Consider the following 22,255-nt stretch of genomic DNA (forward strand, 5'->3'; position numbering starts at 1 on the left):
GTGAGTCCCATATATAAAGTGGCACAGTAGTTGCAATATAACCTCCATACATCTTTTCTTTAAATCATTTCTGGATTACTTAGAATACCTAATACAATGTAAACGCCATGTAAATAGTTTCGAACATGCAGCAGATTCAAGTTTTGCTTCTTGGAACTTTCTGGAATTTCCTTTTTCCAAATATTTCTCTATCCAAGTTTGGGGGAGCTCTCAGATGTGGAACCCACAGGTGCAAGGGCCAACCATAATGTACACACGGCATAACAGAATGAGTGCCCGGTGGACACTGGGATGATGGTCATGTCGCAGATAAATGAAGTGACAGGCCCACCCTCTGGTAGCAGCCAGGGTTGGAGCCCTCGCCTCCTGACCATTGTGGTCCTCCCCATACTTCCCTCAGCCGGAGAGCTTGGCTGTTTCCATCTGCTACCCAGTCGCGTGGAGGCTATGAAAGATCCAGTTTTCCTCTTTTGAGCAGGTTTGGCTTTGATTTCAAGGTTAAGCTAGGGACTTTTTGGTGCTCCAATAGCTAAGACTTCATATTCCCAGCGCAGGGGGCTTGGGTTCCATTTCTGGTCAGGGAACTAGATCCCACCTGCCGCAACTGAGTTCACACTCTGTAACTAAAAGATCCCACCTGCCACAACTAAGACCCGGTTCTGCAAAATTAATATTAAAAAAAAAAGTTTAAGATGGTAAAATTTATGTTATATGTATTTTACCACAATTAAAAAAAATGGTATGTCACAGGGAGCACAGGCCAGAGTTTCACTTGGCACAGTGACCAAGTTCCAGCTGTTAGCTGCTTGCCGGCTGATTGCAATCAGGAGGGTACAGTGGCCTCAGTCAGGCCTGTTCTTTTATCTCCTCATTGCTTGATTTGGCGGAGGAAGGTGGGCCAAGGCTGTACGATCAAGGCAATGGTTATAAATGTTGACGCATTGAGCTCCAGGAAGCCAGTCCCCCTCAGCCTACCCTTTGTCCTCAGCTACCCTTTGTCCAGGTAGCTCAAACAGAAGGTGCTGGCCACCTGTCTCCCTGGGTCTGCCCAACTCTAAGCTGGGTGACTATTTGGAACAGAGGGGCGGTGACCCAAGGAGATGATGAGGCAGGCGGTCAGAAGACAGCTGTTTGGGCTGAGCTCCGGCAGGGCCTCTGCTGAGTGACTCAAGAGCCAGTTTACCCCTGCCTTGGCAGCAGTGGGTCTCTGGGGCAGAACATCGGGACGCGCTTTAAAGGAGCAGGATACCACCAGACGTGGGGCAGTTGAATACTTTGCTTTATTGGAGCGGGGGGGGCCCAACTGAAAGTGAGGACTCCAAGGACAGTCTTAACCACCATTTCTGACCCCGGGGTGGGACGCATGCGTGGTCAGGTGTCATGGGCAGCGTCACGTGCAGTTCGCTAACTAGCAAGGGCTCTAGGGCTCAAAGTGGCGGCAGTGGGCGGGCCCATCCTTTCCAGCCCCTTGGAGCTGAATTTAGAATTTTCTAACCTGCCCCCTCCTCCCCTGGGGCCTGGCTTCAGCCTGAAGGGCATGGGAGGCAACCGAGACAGCACTTGCCTGGGTTTGTCGGCAGCTCCACCTTCTGCTCCCGTTCCTACCACAGGCAAAACAGAGGAAGGAGCTGGCTTGGCTGAGGGCTGTGGAAGCTCCCAGGTCAGATCGGGGCAGTGCAACGCAACTGCCTGGGCCCTGGACTTCACTCAGTCCCTCTCCCGTCTGGTTTGCTCAGCCACAACCCCTCATACCAGATCAGCAAACATCCTGGTGGTTTGGGGAGTCCCCCGCCCCCTGCCTGGTCTCTCTGCAAACAGGACAAGAGCACTGCCAGCTGTCTTTTGCTGTCTTTCCCTCTGAGCCAAAGGCTGGTGCCTGGGGTGAGTGGGGAGCTATGGTGCAGGGAGCAGGTGAGGTCCGGAGGAGCCGAAGATGACGGCCTGCTGTCCGGAGGGCTTTACTTCACACGCATGTCTCCGTCACACAGGTCACCTCACTGAACACGTGTCTCACATTACTCACACACAACCCCTGAAATGGGAACATTACAGACAAGGAAAACGAGGCTCTAAGAGGGGTTTGCTGGGACCTCCCTGGTGATCCAGTGGTTAAGACTAGCAGCTCCCACTGCAGGGGGGCGTGGATTCGATCCCCACCCAGGGAACTGAGACCCTACGTGCCCCACGGTGCGACCAAAAAAAAGAAAACGAACGAGGTTTCCTGACCAGCCCAGGACCCCTAGCAGCCGGTCAGGCTCTGAACCCTTGCTGTGCCTCACATGGCACTTCTCTTCCCTCCCCGGAGCCTGTCAGCAACCTGGGGCTGTGCGACGTTGGAGGAAGAGGGTAGGTTTTTTGACAACCTGCAGGACAGGAGGCCATAAAGTACAGAAAAAGTTTATTGGAAATCTCTTGAATACATTTTAAAGTAATAGCTTAGTATTTCCAAATGGATTCGGCTGGAGGCAGGGAGGGGCTGTTCCCCCTGGAGACGCGACTGGTCCCAGCCCCATCAGGGGGTGCTGTGGAAGTCGGTCTAGGGCTCATACCTGCCACTGCACAGGGCTGAGGGACAAGGGCCGGCCTTGACAGTTGCCCTGCTCCTCCCAGGCTCGGCTCCAAGTCCGGCTCAGCCCCCCTGGCCTCTCACGGAAGGGGTCCTGAAGAAAGGCTGCTGCCTGCAGAGGCCAACAGTTCAAAGAGGACAACGGCTCAGAGGTCTTCCCCTGCTCGGCCTTGGAAGGAGGGCTGAGAGGCTGGCTGAGGTGGGAGTGGGGGGTATCAATGACTTACCAGGGCCTCCACCCTCCTCAGTGCTGGGGCCCTGGGGGGTAAACCAGGATTGGTGTAGCAGGCCACAGGTGTGCTCGGCCCCACACCAGGAGGGCCAGCTGGATGCCACTTCGAGAAACGTGCCTTTGTGGCAGCAGCGGGTGTGCACGAGGCTGGGCTCAGCCCCATGGAGGTGAGGACAGAGCTGACCCCAGCGCTGAGATCAGCCTCGTAGGGGGAGGCTGCCGCCCCCCGCCCCCGCTAACAAGCAACAGAGGGCCACCTGCTCTGCTGCAGAACAGCTTCTGCCAACGAACACCCAGGTGGCCGCGGCGGGCAGGGCACGCCTAGCCTTCCTCGGATGGGGCTACAGATGAGGCGACCAGGAACAGATGGTCCGTGAGTGAGGCTGGGCTCTTGGCCGACTCAAGTAACAATACCTGAAGGGTTAAGTCAACTGAATGCCCAGCTTTGGTTTCTCAACAAGGAATCGATGCAACTAGTAAACCTCAGGGCAGGGTACAGACCCTGGGGTTAAAGAGAGCTGGTGGCCAGGCCCAGGTGGAAGGAGGAGAAGGTCCATGACCCCGCCCCGAGAAACCAGAACAGTACCCCAGGAGGAGGGGCCTGCCCAGCCTACCCCAGGGCCATAGCGGGGGACACACACAGCACCCCGTGGGCACTACCAGTGGCATGACCCTGGTGAGTCATCACATTTTGAATCCAAGACTTCCTGGGCTGCTAGGACATGGTCAGTCTCTCTGGAGAAGCTGGGCGATTGAAGGTGCACGTGTCTAAGGTAGAGTCTGTGGTCAGCTGTCAGTTCACATGCAGCAATTCTGGGAGGCTTTGTGGCCCGCCCCGGCCAGCCCTGTTCTGGGATCCCACCTTCTACGCCTCGGAAGGAAGATCTGAGAGCAGCAGCCCCGAGTGTGAGGAGCCGCTAGAGAAAGAGGCACTGCCCCAGGGAGCCTCCAACCTTCCCAAGTGAAACATGTTCTCTCTATAAAATATCTGATTTCTCTGAAAGTAATAAATAGTGACTGTGTCCTGTAACAGGGGAAGAGGGGAGGAGAAAGGAGAACCTGTGCTGTGACTCCAGTGACAACTCCTAGAGACGCAGGACTCTGCTTCCACACTGCTGGGCAGGCAGCTGCCAGGGCTACTCGGATGGGCGGGCACGGCTGACTTTCGAGTTCTCATCACCTGGGGTGGGAAGCCCACCACATTGCCAACAATACAGGCCCGGGACAAAGGGAGGAAGACAGAGAGGAAGAAGATACCAGAACTAAGAGGAAAGACCCTGAAGGAGAGCGTCCTGCCTCCCTCCTCCCGGCACGATCTCCGTCCTCCTCCTGCCTCCGCTCCAGCCTCGGGGCTACCAGCTGGAATGTCGCCTGGCCGATGGCCACGGCAGGCCGGCAAGGGGCCAGCTGCTGGGCAGCCCCGGGGCGCGGGGCTGGCGGGAGGAACGGGAGGACAGCCTATGAGGCCTCCGCTGAGGGTGGCGTGAGCGGAGGGTGGGCAGAGGGCGGGTGGCGGGGGTCCTCGCGGATGCCGTCATGGGCTGTTGCTGCTGCCACCGGTCTCCGGGAGGGGCCAGAGCAGGGGCTTCCGGGTCCCCCAAGGGGACCGCCTCCCCTCGGCCTGGCCTGGAGCAGGACAAGGGGTGGGAGCAGCTGCCGAGGGGGAGGCGCTCTGTCTCCTGGGGCCACAAGAAGGGGATGCTGCTGGGACTCAAGGACACCAACTTTACTGCAGGGTTTCTACAAAGGCATCAAATTCTCGGACATTCTTCTCGTGCGCAGCCAGCTTCTCTGGGAGTGAGTCCTGTGCAGGGGGGGGGAGAGGAGCTGCTTACTCAGTAGGCCGGGAAGCCAGCTGTTAGCCGGGGCTGCAGGGAGCAGGGTACTGTCCGGCTCTGCAGGGCTGGGCTGCCGAGCAGCTGAGCAGGCACTGGCCAGTGGGGGCTGAGGAGGGAGACAGAAAAGCCTGGAGAATCCAGGCTGGCCACACACGCGATGAGATGGAAAAGGGCCACGCCCACAATGGGACAACACAGAGGAATCCAACGTGAAATACCTTTGGCATAGATTAGACTAACGTTAGATTAAGACAGTGGGTTTAGAGCCCTACAGGTTCAGGAAGCGAACGCTATCCTCACAGCCTGCGCTGGGCCGGTGGCAGAGTCCCGTGGGGGCACACACCAGGCAGTCCCAGCCACACCCTCAGGAGGTTCTGACCCTGCGGGTTGGTGGCCAGGTTGGAAGTCTGCATCTTTACACCAGCTGAGGGGCTGGGTCAGGGTTGGGGCATTGAGAGAGAACAATGAAAATGAGGCAGAAACAGGCGGAGTTAAGTGTAACTGCCCACAGGTTCAACCATTAGTTAAAGCCTGGCCCTAAGCAGGTGGTCTGGCCCCACTGCCGAGCGTGCAGCGGCAGAGCTTACCCCCCACAGAGGACGCCCTGCCAGTTGGGGGCACCTGGAGCTCTTCGGAAGCAGCGCAGACACGCCGGCTGCCCGGATGGGTTTGGGGGGCTGGAGCAAGCCGGCTGCAGCTTCATCTTAAGAGCTTTTGGACTCCGGCTCCTTCCAAGCAAATTTCAAATGAGTCCGGAGAGTCAATTAAAAGCCTAAAATCAGAAGCCCGACTCTCAGGGGTCAAACCTTTGTTTTGCTGGCTCAGTGTAATCACCAGCAAGTTATTTGTTCCCAACGTCATTCTTCTCATCTGTAAACTCGGATAAGAAGAAAACCTACCTCTTGGGGTCTCATGCTTGGCACCTAGAAAGCTTCAATAAATGTTAATAATGACATTTTTGCTATATTATTATTACCGAGCAGCTTACCAAGCAGGCTTTTCTGTTTAAGGCAAATCAAGGGCAGCTGAGCCAAGATGCCTATTCCTAGAGCCACTCCTGACTGCAGTATAGGAGGTCAATATTTCCACCTCAGGCAGGGGGACCCCAACATCTCGTGGCACAGGCACCCTGGATCTGTGGCGGTGCCAGACACTCCTCTGCCCATTGAGGACAGGAAATAGAAAACACCCTAAACGGTCATTACAGTTAGTATCGGGACACCTGGCTGAACTCGGGAGCATGGGGATGAGTGAGCAAAGGGCAAGAACACCACCACTCGGTCCTCCTGCTGCTTCTGCCCTGTGTCCCTGGCACCTGCCTGGCAAGCTGGACAGCTGATGGCAAGAGCTGCTGAGGCAGCTTGGCTGAGTGGCATCAGCAAGTAGAGGACATCAGGCAAACAACAGGGGAGTGAGAACTGCTGGGATCAGAGTGCAGGGAAGAGGAGGAACAAGCGCAAGCATTTCAAGACAGCGACTGTGGGGCGCAACGCATAGCTCGAGTGCGATCGCAGGAAGGCAACGGTTCAACCGTCTTGTCCTGTGACCGCAAGATGGGAGGTGTGAGCGTGGGGGAGCAGCGGGAAGAACTCTCCAGGCCTGCGGAGCAGGAATGGCCATGGAAGGAGGACAGGAGGCCAGAGGGCGAGACAGCAGGCAAGGGGCTTCCGTACCAAGTCCTCGGCCATGGACTGGGCCCCGATGTCGAGGGAGAGGCTGCTCAGCTGAGGCGGGTTCTGAAATTCACGATAGAAGGTCCCCAAGTCCATCGGAAGGATGTCGTCTTTAGAAAAAGCTGGTTTCTTAAAAAAAAAAAGAGAGAGAGACTGACTCAAGTTTAGCTTGCCTTAAACCACAGTGGAAAATCAGACGGGCTTAACTATTAATAACCCTCTTTCCTTTCAGGAATTAGAGGAGAAAGGGCTCCTCCAGGCTGACCTTTGTGGAATCTTTACAGTTTTCTCTTCTGGGCAGCTAAATTCATCCTGGGGATGACCTCCCTCTATCCTGGGCAAATTTCTGTCCCCTTCCTTTACATTCCTCTCTTTAGCAAAGGGCTATCCATTCATAAATAGGACCTGCGCAGGTCCGACTAGACAATCCAATCCCATTTAGAGGTGAATTTGAATCAAAGACACAGCACCAAATGCCTCGCTGCTCATGGGCCTCTACACGTCTCCCCAAGCGGCGTGTAAGGCCAGGTTCCCCACGCAAAGTGCATAGCCGGGCACCCCCCTTCCCTCTGTCTGGACCAGCCCATCGGATCCCCGAAGGCCTACTCAAGAGCAACAGATGCTTCTAGGTTTACTGCCTCTGAAGCAGCAATGGGCAAGGGAGATGCTGACAACTTACAAAGTCGATCATGACGAAGTCGTCCTGGGTATGGCCGCTGCTGCCCCCGCTGGAGCCATCAGAGTGCAGGCTGCCCTGGAGAGGAGATGTAGTCTCTGGGGAATCTGGGGGATTCACCTGTTTCAGAACAAGGCGGAGGCAGGGGCTGGTCCTGGGCACTGGCTGTAAACCATGAGCCAAAGGTGTGGCTAACAGTCCGCGGAGGAACAGTGAGCGGCCCACCAAGAAGGACAACCACTGTTCGCTGTCTCCCTGCAAACTCGACTCAGCGACGGACTCACCATGGGATCTGCATCCTCCAGCTCCAGGTTCTTGGGAGCAAACATGGCAAAGGGTATGTCCAAACTGGTCAGGGTCACCTGGAGAGACGCAGGAGAAAGTATCAGTGCGCCCCCTTCCCCCAGCTCGTCTGCTTCCTTAGGGGCTGCCAGAAGATGGGGGGGCATCCAGCAGGTTCACGCACTTCAGCTGACCATGCCACCCTCAGGTTCCTGTCTTGCTGGAGACCCCTCTGGTCTCCCCTGCTTTCCACCACGTGCCCACAGCATCCACAGGACCCTGGATTCAGCTCTGGAAGCCTGACCCACAGCAGTTCAGTAACAAGTGTTCCTCACTGGCAGAACTGAGGAGGACTTTCCTGTCTCAAGTAGTGCTGAGGCGATGACACTGCAGTGCAACGTGTGTGCTAAACGGCGTGGTCTCCTCTCCAACGAGACCACATAGCAACAGTTCTTAACGTTTCTGGAGTGATGTCACAGGTCATTAATCCTCCCCATAGAAAATTCACACCATTTTGCATGTGATTTCAGTGGTTCCACAGGTCCCAGGTAAGACCTCACTCTAAGGGCTCACACATTCTCACAGGTTGCGGGGGCAGAAAAATCACCTGGTTGATGGGCTTGTTGACAAAAGCCCCCACTTTCCGGACAAAGATGGTCTCCAAGACATCGTGGGGGGAGGCCCGTCCCTCGCTGCTGTTTGATACAGTTTCAGCATCCTCACTGGAGAAGAAAGGTCATGTCGGCTCTCCTTCTCAAACCACAGCAGAGCCTACTGGGTTCCCCGTAAACCCACCACCTTGTGAGGCCACAGCCCAGGACAGGAGCTGCCCCCACCAGCCCAAGCATGTGGGAAATGGCAGTATGAAGCCTGCCTGGGGCCCCGTCACCCTCACTTCTGAGTTGAGAGCACAGGACTGCACTTCCTGGAAGAGCTAAAAACAGGCATATGTGAATGAAACTCGCTGTTACACTTGTATAAAGCTTCCATAAAATTTACTCTGTCATACCAGGGATAACCATCAGTCACCGTGCATCCAGCTATCATACACATGGGCAAGCAGCTCTCATAAATGACTAATTTTAATGTCAGTCCAGTTACAGAGCCAGACTCGAGATCTTACATCCCCCTCTTCACTTTGTCGTTTTGCTGCCTGAAGCTCCACACCACGTGTCCGCCCTCCCCTTGCCCCGAGTCCTCTCTCTGTTCAGCAAGGTCTCTCAACAACACACCCAACCTGGCTGCCCCTCCCCCTCCTCCCAGGTGGCACAGTGATGAAGAATCCGCCTGCTAACGCAGGAGGAGGTGCGAGTTCAATCCCTGGGTCAAGAACATCCCCTGGAGAAGGGAATGGCTACCCACTCCAGCATTCCTGCCTGGAGAACTCCATGGATAGAGAAACCTGGAGGGCTACAGTCCAAGGGGTCACAGAGTGGGATACGACAGAAGCAACTAAACGACTCCCTCCCGCCCTCCAGGCTGATGCTGAGTCCCGAAAGGTGGGGGACACCAAGCAGAAGAAACAGGAGCTCAGACTGTCAGTCACAGCCCTGTGAGAAGCCGGGGACGGGAAAGCCCCAAGGCAGGGGCTCAAGATGGGGAGGACTATGCAGTCCAAATGGCTCCCGGCCTCCAGACACCAGGGGGGACCAGCGTTTGAGAGCCCCCGGCACAGGGCCCTCTGTCTTCAGTTACTCCAGGTCATACCCCAGGAAGCTAGGCTCAGAATACGAGTAAAACGACTACGATGGGGCTTCCTTGGCTGTCCAGTGGCTAACACTCTGCTCCCACTGCAGGGGACACAGGTTCAATCTCTGGTAAGAGAACTAAGACCCTGCATGCTGCCAAAAAACAACACTAAGAGGATTCCCCCTCTGATTATCTAACAGGAGGAAAGAGGATGGCGGTTTGAGGGGCCAGGCATGAAAGTAATTATTTTTCCTGATGGATGACATGGAAAGATCCTTCCAAATAAACCCCCTCCCCCAACTCCACTGTGGGAATGGAAAAAAAAAAAACAGGAATTTCTAATATCTGAAAGTTCATTTAAGATGCAATGGGGCAATCGACGTCAGTAACTCTGGGGCCTTCCAGTTAAGAGAGGGCAGTGCAGGTCAAGACAGGCCCAGCTTCCCACAGAACTTTCGGTGAAATGGAAAGAGTGAGTCTGGGCTCTGCAATCCAAGAAGCCAGGCCTGTGCCTGGCCGTTCTGTGAGCTAACTGTTCTCTTAGGCCAATCACTTAACCCTTCTGAGATCCTGTCGCCTATTAAAGGGAGGTAACATGGTGATTTTTGCAGGGTGGGATTATGAGAACTTTCCACCCAATCCATGTCTTCAAAATCTGACTTACAGACTGTATCACTTCTGCAATCAGAAAAGACAAAGGTTTCTTTTTGTATTCCAGTAAGGAAAAACAGTTGTTTCTACAGGATCCCCAGGAGGCACGAACACAGCAGAAAAAGATAATGGATCATAACTACCACCGCAGACACACCATGACTCCGATGTCACGGGTGTGGTTAACACCACCCTGTTCTGGTCTCAGGGAATACTGAGGACACCCAGGGAACCCATCTCAGGGGACGAGAGGAACATCTCAAAACACCTTCCTGCATCAGGGTAAGGCGCGCCAAGCCCGGCTGCCTGCTGTCAGAAGACAGTAGTGGTGCCCAGGGCAAGCCCCCCCTCACACACCAGCTGCAATGCAAGATTCTTATCGGGAATTTGAAGGATTCCACATTTTCCCTGCAAATGCCAAGCCTGAGCCAATGCTGAAAGCTACTCTTTACTTGCTGATACCAAATAAGCAGATGTGTTGGGGAGGACAGGCCCCTGGTTGGTCTGAAGAGCGGCCGAGCCAAAACGTGAACTCACCTGCTGGACGGCGTGGCGGCGCAGTGGGCCCCATCAGAAGGGGTGTAGGTTGCCAGTCTCTCCTGGTCAGCCTGGGCAGCATGGGCAGGCTGGCTGGGACCAAGGGGTACCCCACCTTCCTTCCCAGGGACCATTAGCTTTGGGGGAAAACGAAAAAATACAGTGAATCACAGCAACATCAGGCAGGAGGGGAGACTTGCTGCCTAGCACGATGGCATCAGCTGTCCAGCTTTCCCATCACCAGTGCTGCCACCAAGTGGGCAGGAAACCTTGGAAATCTTGATCCTTTCTGGGGCTCGCTCAGTTAATGGAAGACATGCACGGAAGTGACTACAGAGGGAAAGAGAGGGGGGAAACACTCGGGAAGCTCTTCTTTTCTTTCTGAAGTGTAAGAGGCGGCCTCTCAGAACCATCTAGTCCTCCGAAGTTACAGAAGAGCTTTGGTTCAGAACACGTAGGACACGGGTGTCTTAAGAGGCCCTCTGGTGTGTCTGGGCAGGGGAGGCAGCACAGGAGCCCCTGGTGCCCTCCCACCTTTAAAGATACCTGCTGAGGGTGTGCGGCGTTTAAGCCAGCAGCAAACACTACTGGATAAGCCAGGTCAGCAGATCCAACGCCCAGGGCAGCAGGCTGATAGGAAAGGCGAGAGCTGGAGAGCTAAGCAAGAGAAAAACAAAGAGGGGCAGCGGAAAGGAGGAGGGAGAAACAGGCACTCCTAGAGTGTGACCAATGATCAGATCAGTAGGGCGAGGAGCGGGTCCCGTGCGCTGCGGGGGAGGGCCTGATGTGAGGCTTACAGACAGACCAGGCCGTTCCTCTGAAAGTAGGAAAACAGACTGATCCGCAGTGGGGCGGACAGTCTCAGCTCCGTGCCCTCCCAAGGCCTCACGTGAGTTCCCTGCTCCCCCTTCTCCCAGGGGTTCAGCTACATTGGCTCAGTTTCCAGCCCAGCAGATCTGGGGAGCACCGTCTGGGCAGAACTGGGAACCAGAGCCATCAGTTTTCCCAGGTCATTCTAGTCTCTTCTTTGACCTTGAGGTCCCTTTGAAACACAAGGCATCTTCTTTAATCACACCCTCCATCACCACTGGGTTTGGGAGGGTTCCTATTTATAGTGAAAAAGAAAGAAAACCACTCTTGGATGATTTATCTGGGGAAAAAAAAAGATCTAAACAACTCCATGTACTTTTCACATCAATGGTAGGAGGAGGGGCGAATGATGAATCTTATTTTGGGCCGCTGGTGCAATGGCTGCATCCTGTTGAAAATCAATTACCGCACCTCAAAATAACCCACAGAACACTTGGGGATATTTAAATAACTATACCCTGTACTTTATTTATAGTTTTCAAATAAAAAGAAACCATCTGATAGTATCCCCTTCTTCCCAGTATGGACTCACTTGATGGGAAAAGGCCAGTCCTGCCGTGGGGACCCTCAGGGTGTCCGTCACCACAGGAGTAGGGGTCTGAAAAAGTGCCTTTGTGACCGTAAACACACACTGTGCACAGATACACACAGACAGGAGAAACAGGGGAGAAAAAAGAAAAGGGGCTTGAGAAAGAAGTGAAAAAAACTCTGGAAAGGGCAGTAGCAATAGAGGCTGAAATGTACAGTGACGTCAGGAGGGAAGCAGGGAGAAAGCTGTATGACTGCCTTCTGAAAAGGACCGCTTGGAAAGGTGTGAAGAAGAGAGTTTATCCCTGGCGTTCTCCCTGATGCGCAGGTGGAAAGCAAAGCTGAGTCAAGCTGCTATGACTTGGTGAAACCTGAACCAAGCATTAGTCTGCCTTTAGTCAAAAGAGGGTCTCTTTTAGAAAATTTCCAACAGGAGGGTCCTGAGAACGTACACAGGGTATGCTAAACAGGAATGAGGATGCTGAGGCTAAGATATTAGACTGAAAGCCTTCTTCTGGGGACTCAGAATCTGTAGGCTCAGGTTTAAACAGTTGATGCTTGTTGGCTGTGCTTTTAAAATGCTCAGGAACCCAGCGGTGAACTTTCTTGCATCAGCTCAGGGAAGATGAGGTGGTATGCAGGTGTAGGCATCAGGGTGTGTGTGTGCACACGCTCACAGTCCCTGAGGGTGTAGAAGAACTTGATGGAGTAAAGGCTGGGGCATTTTCAAAACTCAGGATTTCAAAGCTAATTATGGGCAAGATGATTGTTTTGGGTCTTGCTGTTCCATCTTTAAGTCTCGCCAATTAGCTAATTAATTAATGCCTAGAATTGGAGGTAGGACCCCAAGATACAGTACAGGTTCTGAGTCACAGCTATTTATTAACTTAGCTCTGTGCCCAAATGATACAATGATCCTTACTTTACTAGAAAAACAAAACAAAACCAGCCCATTAGTATTTACTGGATCACAGCAAAAGCTCAAACAGAAATTGTTGAACAATTATGTGATTCCCTAGATTAAACAAAAGAAGAAACTATTTCAATATTTACAGGAACAAAGAGACCAGGTGGTAAATGATTTTTCTTCCTCTGTTCTACCATCAAGCTTCAAAATGAGTATTTCTGCACCAAACTGTATAGTCTTGATTACAAGTACTCAGGGAGCAGTGACAAGGCTCACCCACTGGGTGCTCTCTCTGATGAAATCTTGACAAGATCTACCTTTAAACTGTAACAAGACACAATAGGCAACTGATAACATGAAACACACAGGCTCTCCTTACACAGGTTAATAAACCTTTCTGCAAACCTCAGCTACAGAAACGACTTAACTTCCCTTTACCTTTGGGGTCTGGCTGAATTTCCACTGTATCAGAGAAAAAGAAAAACTGATGTGTTAAAGCCCCAGGCTCACCACCCCTAACATCTCCCAAGTTTATGTATGGTTTATGAGTTTATCAGTTGTTAAATGAGCATTAAATGACATATTCAAATTTTGATGATTTAAAAAACCATCAACTCACGAATGTGAACTAGTAAGAAAGTGGGCTTTCCTCTTTTTTTGGGTCAGTATCGCTCCCTGTCAGCAAGCATACCAGAAGCCACCCTCTTCCAGAGCAACAGCAATCTGTATGCCTACATATATTAACGGGGAGGGGGGGTGAATAACAATTCCTACACACCCAAAGCAAACTGTTCAAACAATTTCACAAGACTCTCTTAAACTTTAAATAGTCACATTAGAAATAACAGTGATCCATGAATTTCTATAAAGTCCTTCACACATAAGTTAGCTTTTGTGCTTAACCCCTGCTTTTAAAACAAATCAGAACTATACTTTTAATTTAATATCTAAAAGCACAGGATGGAATAAATCTAAATTTTTTCTTAATGAAGAAAATATAGAGGATAAAAATGTACGGACAGCTAATTAATTTGTTGGGTCCAACACCCCCGAGTAAGATGGTGAAAGTAAGATGGTGAAAAAGGATAATCAGGGGCTAATTTAGGCTTCCCAGGCAGCACGAGTGGTAAAGAACCCACCTGCCAACGCAGGAAATGTAAGAGACGTGGGTTCGATCCCTGCGTTGGGAAGATCCCCTAGAGAAGGGCTCCAGTATTCTTGCCTGGAGAATCCCATGGACAGAGCAGCCTAGCAGGTTATAGTCTATAGAGTCACACGGAGTTGGACGCAACTGAAGTGACTTAGCACGCACACATGCATGGGTCTAATTTAAAGGAAAATAGAATTCACTTAGGGAACCATCTAATATGAAAGAAAAGAGGAGGGAAAAAATAGAGGCAGGCAACGGGTAGATGATAAACAATCTGGGGTGGAAGGGAAGAAACGTGCCCTAAAATTCAGTCAGCTGGAAAAAACGACTCCTTATCTGAAGCAGTCTCAGAACCACATGTATATCATACACTTCTTTGGGGGAAGTGTTCACATTGCTTGGAGCCTGCGTTTTATTGAAACTGGCTGTGACACTGAAGATGGAGCCTAATCATGTTCAGAGAGGGAATGCAGACAAACAGATGTCTATGTAACTATTAAGGAAAACTGCATAGCTGGGGTCTTAATGGCATTTTATGCTAAATGATCACTGGCTCCTTTTTTGCTCCTTCCATTATTAGGAACCATATTTAGGAACCACTTCAAAGAAGCAGCAGCTACTAGGACCTCCCTGGTTGTCCGGTAGTTAAGATTCCATGCTTTTACCACAGGGGCATGGGTTTGATCCCTGGTCAGGGAATGAGGATCCCGGATCTCATGTGCCGCTGGGTTCGGCCAAAAAAAAAAAAAAGTAGCTGCTAGTTCTAACAAGTGTTGCTTTCAGTGTCTCTCTGGTGCCAGAACACAATTCTGATTTTGTAGGGGTTTTCTGTGGCTGATTTTCTAGGGAATTTTAAGATGTCACCAGGGAGGTAAAAGTTACATGGAATCTTGCATGTTAAGATTGCAGACTAGAAATACTACAGTATTATCTGCTGGGTAAGAAGGTTCTCCTTTACTCCTCAAAATAACTCCTTGAAATAATCACCACCACCACCACCAGAAGAGATTGTTATCTAAATTTTCACATAAAATTTTCATATCATAAGGCCCATATATGTACTAAATAACTACCGCCACACCAGAACCTGTTTCCCCCTACCTGGGAGGGAGGCGAGGTGGAAAAGGAGGTGGCGCACACTTCCTGAGAGTCTTCCACAGAAGGACACGCTACTCCAGTGTCCTCGCCGGTGGTTCTGTGGTGAGGGGGAGAGAAATCATGAACTGACTGATGGCAGCCAATTTCAGAAAGGACACAAAGAGAGCTGAGATATGGATGCGAGTTGTGCTAAGAATCCTTTCAACAGTCCCTAATTTCAAGAGAGGTGCATTGAGTCCTTGATAATTTCAAATATGTTCAGAAAGCAACATCTAGAGGTTGACAATGGCTTTTTTTTTTTTTTTTAAATCCAAACATTTCACCTGACATATCATTTGAGAGCGTTTTTTTAAAGCCTGGCCAATGTAGGGCCAAAGAATCATCAGCAACAGAGAATGCAGTGAAATAAAAATCTAGATTCCAAAGACAAAAAACAATCCAACTTCACGAATCCTTCACAGAAAGGCAGCATCTTCCTTGGTACACATCTATTCCAATCTCTCGACAACTCTGTTTTCTGGGATCTAGGCCTGGAGATGTTTGATTCTGAGGAATAAAACTGAACTGTGCCAATGGTGACCTGAAAACCACCTAATTTGCAAAGAACATTCTTTCTCCACATTACTGCCACTCTCAGAGTTTCTAAGTAAAATCAAACCAAAAGTCAAATCAGTACTGTCTAGGTCAAAATATCAAAGGATTTTTTGAGACGTGGTCTACCTTTCGTCTTGGGGTACCTGACAGGCAGCAGCAAGGATACAGCCAGCCACTCCACTTCCCTCCCCGTGGGGTCTCCATCCGTGTGCCCTGCCTATCGGTGAGTGTGGATAAAGGTGCTCTACGGGCCTGTGCAAGATGGATGTTTCCACCAGCCACAGTTTGGAAAAGAGTTTTCCACATTCCTCACCTGTAATTGCAGGGGTGCATGGGCGAGGAGCTGGGATAGGGACGGTCCACAAAGTGATCAATAATAATGCCCATGATAGGTGGGGTCCTCTCAAAGTGCCTGTAATGCAGTAAGCAGATGGCCACATTTGTTAGAATGCCTTGTCACGCCCCCTGCAGCCCTCAGAGATCCCTTTGCCTCTTATCTATTGGAAGGAACCACAGAACCTCAACTCCTGCATCCCTGAAAATAAGCCATCACTTCTACGTTGGCTCTGGGACACTCAGCTTCTCCAGTCTGGAGACTGGGTTGTCTCAGTTCAGCAATGGCAACGGTGAACTCTAGGCCCAGCTGAGGTGAGGGGGGATGGTTGGAAGAAAAACAACTTTAATATCTTTGGAAGAATTCCTTTTTTTTTTTTTTTGGAAGAGTTCTGTTGGATTCCAAGGCTCTTTCCTCACCTGGTGGACATGAATGCCAAGTTAATCCTGTAAGCACAGGAAAGAGTGATGGTGCCCACAGGGGTACCCACTGTCCCAACACGAACTGTCTGGAAACCTAGAAAAGAGATAAATAATTAGCTTTTTTCCAGACAATAATGACACTACCGTCAGTACGTCTTTCCCTGAACCATTCAGCCACTTGTACAACCTCTGGCATGACTCACTTAGCTACCTTGAATGCAGCAGCCTCAATTTTATACATATGTGTATGTATATACATATAATTTTATTTTAATTTATTCTATGTTGACCTAATACTGGCAGGGGAAAAAGCATCTATTTCCTGATAAAACTACCTTCAAAGAGGTAAAATGATTATTAAATCAAGTTAGGACTTAAACAAGTCCTAACCAACCCTGTCCAGATGTGCCAATAAGACATTAAAGGGGCACAGAGAGTTCCTCACACAAATACTTCAATTTATAAAGCAACTGCTCTCCCACCCAAGCTGCCACCCCAGAACTAAGCACAGAAAAGAGCCAGGGCATTACAATAAAACTTTCCTAGTTTTCTTGGTTTCACTTCCAATTTTTCAAAATTGTTGATACTCATCAGAAACGTTTAACATGATCACTGTAGAAAATTAGGAAAACAGACAATCATATAAAGAACAACAAAGAATTCCGAGTTACTAGAACTTTTGGGGAAATTACTCAGTCACTCCCTGGCGGCTCTCCAGGCCTGTCTTTCCCTTACTTGTATCACACACACTAGAATCACAAGCTATGTAGTGTCACAGGCAGCATCCAAGCACATCTCTGAGTCAGGAGAACACTTAGCAACACTACAAATGTTTTTTAACCTTGATACATACCTTCCCCTAAGCCATTCAGCTGAACGTCCCCAAAATATATTCTGTAGGGAAGAAAGAAAAAAATGTTACTTGATTCTTTATTATAAGGGCCTGCATACTAAACACCTAGAAACAAAGTCAACAAAACCAACCCTTCTTTTCTCATCTGCATGAACATCTCTCCGAATGCAGCAGTATTGCTACTATTCGATTAAGCTGTAGGCATGAGGATGGTTATGCAGAGGACTGGTTAAAAAATTAGAAAAATAAAAATTAAGTGTGACCTGCTGTTTAAGTTCCTTATTCCTGCTTCTGCAGCATATTTGTAAAGTTATATGCATGAATGCTTGCTAAGTTGCTTCAACTGTGTCCACCTCTCTGTGACCCCATGGACTATAGCCCGCCAGGCTCCTCTGTCCATGGGATTCTCCAGGCAAGAATACTGGAGTGGGCTGCCATGCCCTTTTCCAATGGATCTTCCGGACCCAGGGACTGAACCCGCATCCCTTATGTCTCCTGCACTGGCAGGTGAGTTCTCTACTACTCGCACCACCTGGGAGCCCTTTGTAAAGTACACCTATTGGGAAATAGAGAATATACGGACAAAATTGGCAAATAGTTCTGGAACTTCTATTACCAGATATAAGACATTTTTGTTTTAGAATTGACCTATAATTGACACACAACATTATATTAGTTTCAAGGATATATAATGATTCAATATCTGTACACATTGCAAAATAATCACCACACTAAGTCTGGTTAACATCTGTTATCATTCACAGTAACATAATTTTTTTTCTTAAGAGTGATGAGAACTCTTAAGATCCACTTTCCTAGCAACTTTCAAACATGGGATAGAAGTCACTAGATTTTGAAATGTGATCTTCAAGGTGGGCTCACTCTGCTTATTGAAAGTCATTCCATCATTCCAAAGTAAACTAAGTAATTAGAATATCTTTTCTACCACTGAATAAACAGGCAAGACTATTCTAAAACTATAAAAATCTAAACACAGTAGAATATTTCCATGAATCTCCCTGGGAAGGCCAGTCTATATTAGCAAAAAGTCTGAATTATAAAACACTTAAAATGTATTTTCATATTTTTCAAGTAATACTGTTGAAAATTAAACACATACATGGGTTTGTTCAATAAAAACTAAGCTCTGACAATCTACAAAGCCCTAAGGTTAGATATTAGGGATGAGATAAAGATAAACTAGGGACAAGTCCTAGGATGAATCTGAATCCTAGGTCTCACAGATTACAGTCTGGAATGGAAGAAAAGAAATGTATATACATATCTGAACTACATGCACGAAAGTGACAGATACCATTAAACAGGGGTTAGCCCACTTTTGTTTAAAGGATCAGTTAGTAAATATTTTAGACTTGTGGGCCATATAGTCTGGGGCAACTACTCAGCTCTGCTCTCATACTACAGAAGTAGCCACTGATAATAGGTAAATGAATGGGGTGGCTATGTTGTAAAATAATTTTATTTATAAAATTATTTGTAAAATAATTCTATTTATAAAAACAAGCAGATGGGGGAAGAATTCCCTGGTGGTCCAGTGGTTAAGACTCTCTGCTTCCACTGTCAGGGGCCCAGGTTCAACCCCTGGTTGGGGGGAACTGAGATCCTGCAAGTTCTACAACTTGGTCAAAAGAAAAAAAAAAGGCCTAGAAAAGTAAACACACATAGGGTTGCTAGATTACTTCAACAGAACTAGTTAATTCTCTAATCCATGGTCCTTCCATCCTGTTATACCAATTCTCAAAATCAGCTCTTTGCATGTAAGCCAAAGGCCAACACCCATGGCTCATCATTAACATGAAACAGAGTCCCGGCTAATTTGGGAACCCTGACTTTCCAGGCTCTGCTCTCACACTTTGCTACATGTCCTCTTCACCACCACGCTGGTCCATTCAACAACCTCTATCAGTTCAGTCGCTCAGTCGTGTCCAACTCTCTGTGACCCCATGGACTGCAAGACACCAGGCTTCCCTGTTTACCACCAACTCCTGGAGCTGCCTCAAACTCATGTCCAACTCGGTGATGCCATCACTTCATGGCAAATAGATGGGGAAACAATGGAAGGAGTGAGAGACTTTTTTTTGGGGGGGGGGCCTCCAAAATCACTGCAGATGGTGACTGCAGCCATGAAATTAAAAGATGCTTGCTCGTTGGAAGAAAAACTATGACCAACCTAGACAGCATATTAAAAAGCAGACACATTACTTTGCCAACAAAGGTCCGTCTAGTCAAAGCTATGGTTTTTCCAGTAGTCATGTATGGATGTGAAATGAAAGTTGGACTATAAAGAAAGCTGAGTGCTGAAGAATTGATGCTTTTGAACTGTGGTGTTGGAGAAGACTCGTGAGAGTCCCTTGGACTGCAAGGAGATCCAACCAGTCCATCCTAAAGGAAATCAGTCCTGAATATTTATTGGAAGGACTGATACTGAAGTTGAAACTTAATACTTTGGCCACCTGATGTGAAGAACTGACTCACTGGAAAAGACCCTGATGCTGGGAAAGATTGAAGGCAGGAGGAGAAGGGGATGACAGAGGATGAGATGGTTGGATGGCATCACCAACTCGATGCACATAAGTTTGAGTAAGCTCCCAGAGTGGAGATGGACAGGGAAGCCTGGTGTGCCGCAGTCCATGGGGTCGCAAAGAGTTAGGCATGACTGAGCTACCAAACTGCCCGAGAATTTAAAAATCCTTTCCATAGCAATCAAGACTGTATATAAACAAAAGGATAAAGAACTTGGCTGCTTTGGAAAAAGCTGAGGTTCATAAAGGAGAATAGATAGGCAATCACAGTAAAGGTATAGCATCAACCATCCAAATATCTGTCCAAAAATTAATCATGGAATACCTGAATGCTGGTCAGACAATGTGCAAATTGATGAGTCCAAAGTGTGAATCATGAAGGTGAGCTGTTTACCTGTATAAGATGACATATTCATGCCCCTGCTTTCTGGAGAGTCTGTAAGCTGGTGTCACCCTAGTTATAGCAAGCAGAGACTTCAGCAGCAACGACAATCTGTTGTACACAGCATAGGAAACTTTGATTTCTTTATCACACCTGCGGAGCAAAGACACTATCAGCATTCTCCTGCTTGGCTATCACAAAACAAAGAACAAAAATGCAATGGATAGAGACATTAGCTATGTTCCATGGAGTGACTGACATTATTTGTCAGCATTAGAACATATAATTGAATAACCTTACTGTACACTATAAACTAACACGACATTAAAAATCAACTTAATACTTCAATTTTTAAAAGTCTAAAAAAAAATGTTAACATTATTCATAAATTTGGATAGAATATAACCTGATTTGCAGCCTAAATAACATTTTAAAGAGTATTACAGTCAAAAGAGATAGTTGCTAATTAAACTGGAACTGTGTAAGATTAAATTTATAATTAAAACATCCTCTGAACTAAACTTGTAATCAGAGCGCTTTGTCAGCTCATCAACAAATTGTTGATGTTGACCAAAGTTTTACTTTCCACGCACCAGACAAAGGCAGGTGGGCAACAAAAGGTCTCCAATATATCTTTTTCTAGCTTTGAAGCAGTTATCTTTCAAAGAAATAAAGCAGAACACTTAAAAACCAGTAATTCAATATTGCAGTTGTATTACTGAAAGTACAAACATAATTTCAGTGTACTATCTTACAGCAGTCTACTTCTATACATCTAACAGGAAATGTGGAGAAGTGCTTGGTATGAAAATTTTGGACTATAACCTGGCAATTGCTTTTTAAGAAAGAAAAATAATGCCTATACCACTCATACTTATTAAAAAGATTTTTATTTTGATGTGTTGCTATTTCCTCAATTTTCCTATATATTCTTCTTGAAATTCGGGCAGGAATTCAGCTAATCTGCCCTGAAAAAAGAAAATGGAGGGGAAAATAACACGCATTCCTAGTCCGTGACCAACACAGCATGTCTGAAGGAGTGGCAAGGGGAAATCTTATTGGACGTCTGCCACCCAGAAAACAGACAAAACAGAGTAGTCATGTTACAAGAGCTCAAGGGATTTAATCAGAGAACTATGTGTACTCTGGGAAAACAACAAATCCTTTTTCAGCTTTCTCTCTGCTCCTCTGTGTTGTCTGAATCTCTCTGGACCGACACTCCTTTTGAAGGTCATTGCTGTGCCTGGGCTGGAAGCCAAGCACGAAGCCAACTGTAGCAAAGACCTACCAGCTTTGTTAAGTGGTCAGAACACTCTCCGTGACTGATACAAGCCCTGCTTTTCACGTGATGTCGTGCACTTTATCCTCAGCTACCACAACCAAGGATTCTAAGATAGAGCACTTACATACTTTTAAAATTTATTTATTTCTAATTGAAGGATAACTGCTTTATAATACTGTATTGGTTTCTGCCATGCATCAACATGAGTCGGCCATAGGTATACATATGTCCCCTCCCTCTGGAAACTTCCTCCCGTCTCCCACCCCATCCCACCCTTCTTGGTTATCACAGAACATCAGTTTGAGCTCCCTAGAGCACTTACTTTTCATTCATTTCCAGACACCAGATTTCTAGCTCCATGGAATCTCCCTGTAAATGGAACAATAAAAGGTATTGTTAAGATATTATTAAAAGATATTTCAGTTTTGCTTTTGATAATCTTTTTTATTATAAAGCACAATACAGCCACTATAAAAATATTACAAAGTATAAATAAGCAAAAAGAAGACATCACTTATAATACAATCAGTGATTTTCCTAAATCAAAGTGAGCTCATACCATACATTCTATTTTTTATCTTTTTTTTTGTATATACTATTTTTATCACTTTTTAATGTGCTTTAAACTGTGGTGTTGGAGAAGACTCATGACAATCCTTTGGACTGCAAGATCAAACCAGTCAATCCTGAAGGAAATCAATCCTGAATATGCATTGGAAGGACTGATGCTGAAGGTGAACCTCCAGTACTTTGGCCATCTAATATGAAGAACTGACTCCTTGGAAAAGACCCTGATGCTGGGAAAGAGTGAAGGCAGGAGGAGAAGGGGACGACAGAGGATGAGATGGTTGGATGGCAACACCGACTCAATGGACATGAATTTGAGCAAAGCTCCAGGAGTTGGTGATGGACAGGGAAGCCTGGCAAGGTGCAGTTCACAGGGTTGCAAAAGTTGGACACGACTGAGAGACTGAACTGAACTGATCACTTTTTAATCAGTAAGTACAACATGGAATTCTCCTTATAATTAAAAATTCTACATTATTTTTAATGGCCACATAGTATTCTACCAGGGCTTTCCAGTGGCTCAGGAGCAAAGAATCTGCCTGCAGTGCAGGAGACCCAGGCTCTACGTGAGGGCAATTCTT

General features: G+C 48.1%; 1 protein-coding gene across 14 annotated transcripts in view; it reads right to left on the minus strand.

Moving 5' to 3' along the window:
* Window positions 1-2,381: 2,381 nt before the first annotated feature.
* ATG13 (autophagy related 13) overlaps window positions 2,382-22,255 on the minus strand; it is a 42,119-nt gene continuing 22,245 nt past the window's right edge. For 2 of the 14 annotated variants that reach the window (XM_027562474.1, XM_027562473.1), the window contains 14 exons: window positions 21,430-21,476; window positions 19,838-19,978; window positions 16,901-16,941; window positions 16,045-16,141; window positions 15,605-15,703; window positions 14,701-14,794; window positions 11,547-11,645; window positions 10,691-10,801; window positions 10,145-10,281; window positions 7,875-7,989; window positions 7,270-7,347; window positions 6,989-7,150; window positions 6,310-6,438; window positions 2,382-4,602 (listed from right to left, as the gene is read on the minus strand). In XM_027562474.1, the coding sequence (XP_027418275.1) occupies window positions 4,525-4,602; window positions 6,310-6,438; window positions 6,989-7,150; window positions 7,270-7,347; window positions 7,875-7,989; window positions 10,145-10,281; window positions 10,691-10,801; window positions 11,547-11,645; window positions 14,701-14,794; window positions 15,605-15,703; window positions 16,045-16,141; window positions 16,901-16,941; window positions 19,838-19,978; window positions 21,430-21,476 (1,428 nt within the window). In that variant the 3' untranslated portion in view covers window positions 2,382-4,524. The remainder of the gene's footprint in view (window positions 4,603-6,309; window positions 6,439-6,988; window positions 7,151-7,269; window positions 7,348-7,874; window positions 7,990-10,144; window positions 10,282-10,690; window positions 10,802-11,546; window positions 11,646-14,700; window positions 14,795-15,604; window positions 15,704-16,044; window positions 16,142-16,900; window positions 16,942-19,837; window positions 19,979-21,429; window positions 21,477-22,255) is intronic. The other 12 variants (XM_027562479.1, XM_027562477.1, XM_027562476.1 and 9 more) reach the window with 8 other exon arrangements.

The sequence above is a fragment of the Bos indicus x Bos taurus genome, chromosome 15, assembly GCF_003369695.1.
Source record: "Bos indicus x Bos taurus breed Angus x Brahman F1 hybrid chromosome 15, Bos_hybrid_MaternalHap_v2.0, whole genome shotgun sequence".
NCBI lineage: Eukaryota > Metazoa > Chordata > Mammalia > Artiodactyla > Bovidae > Bos > Bos indicus x Bos taurus.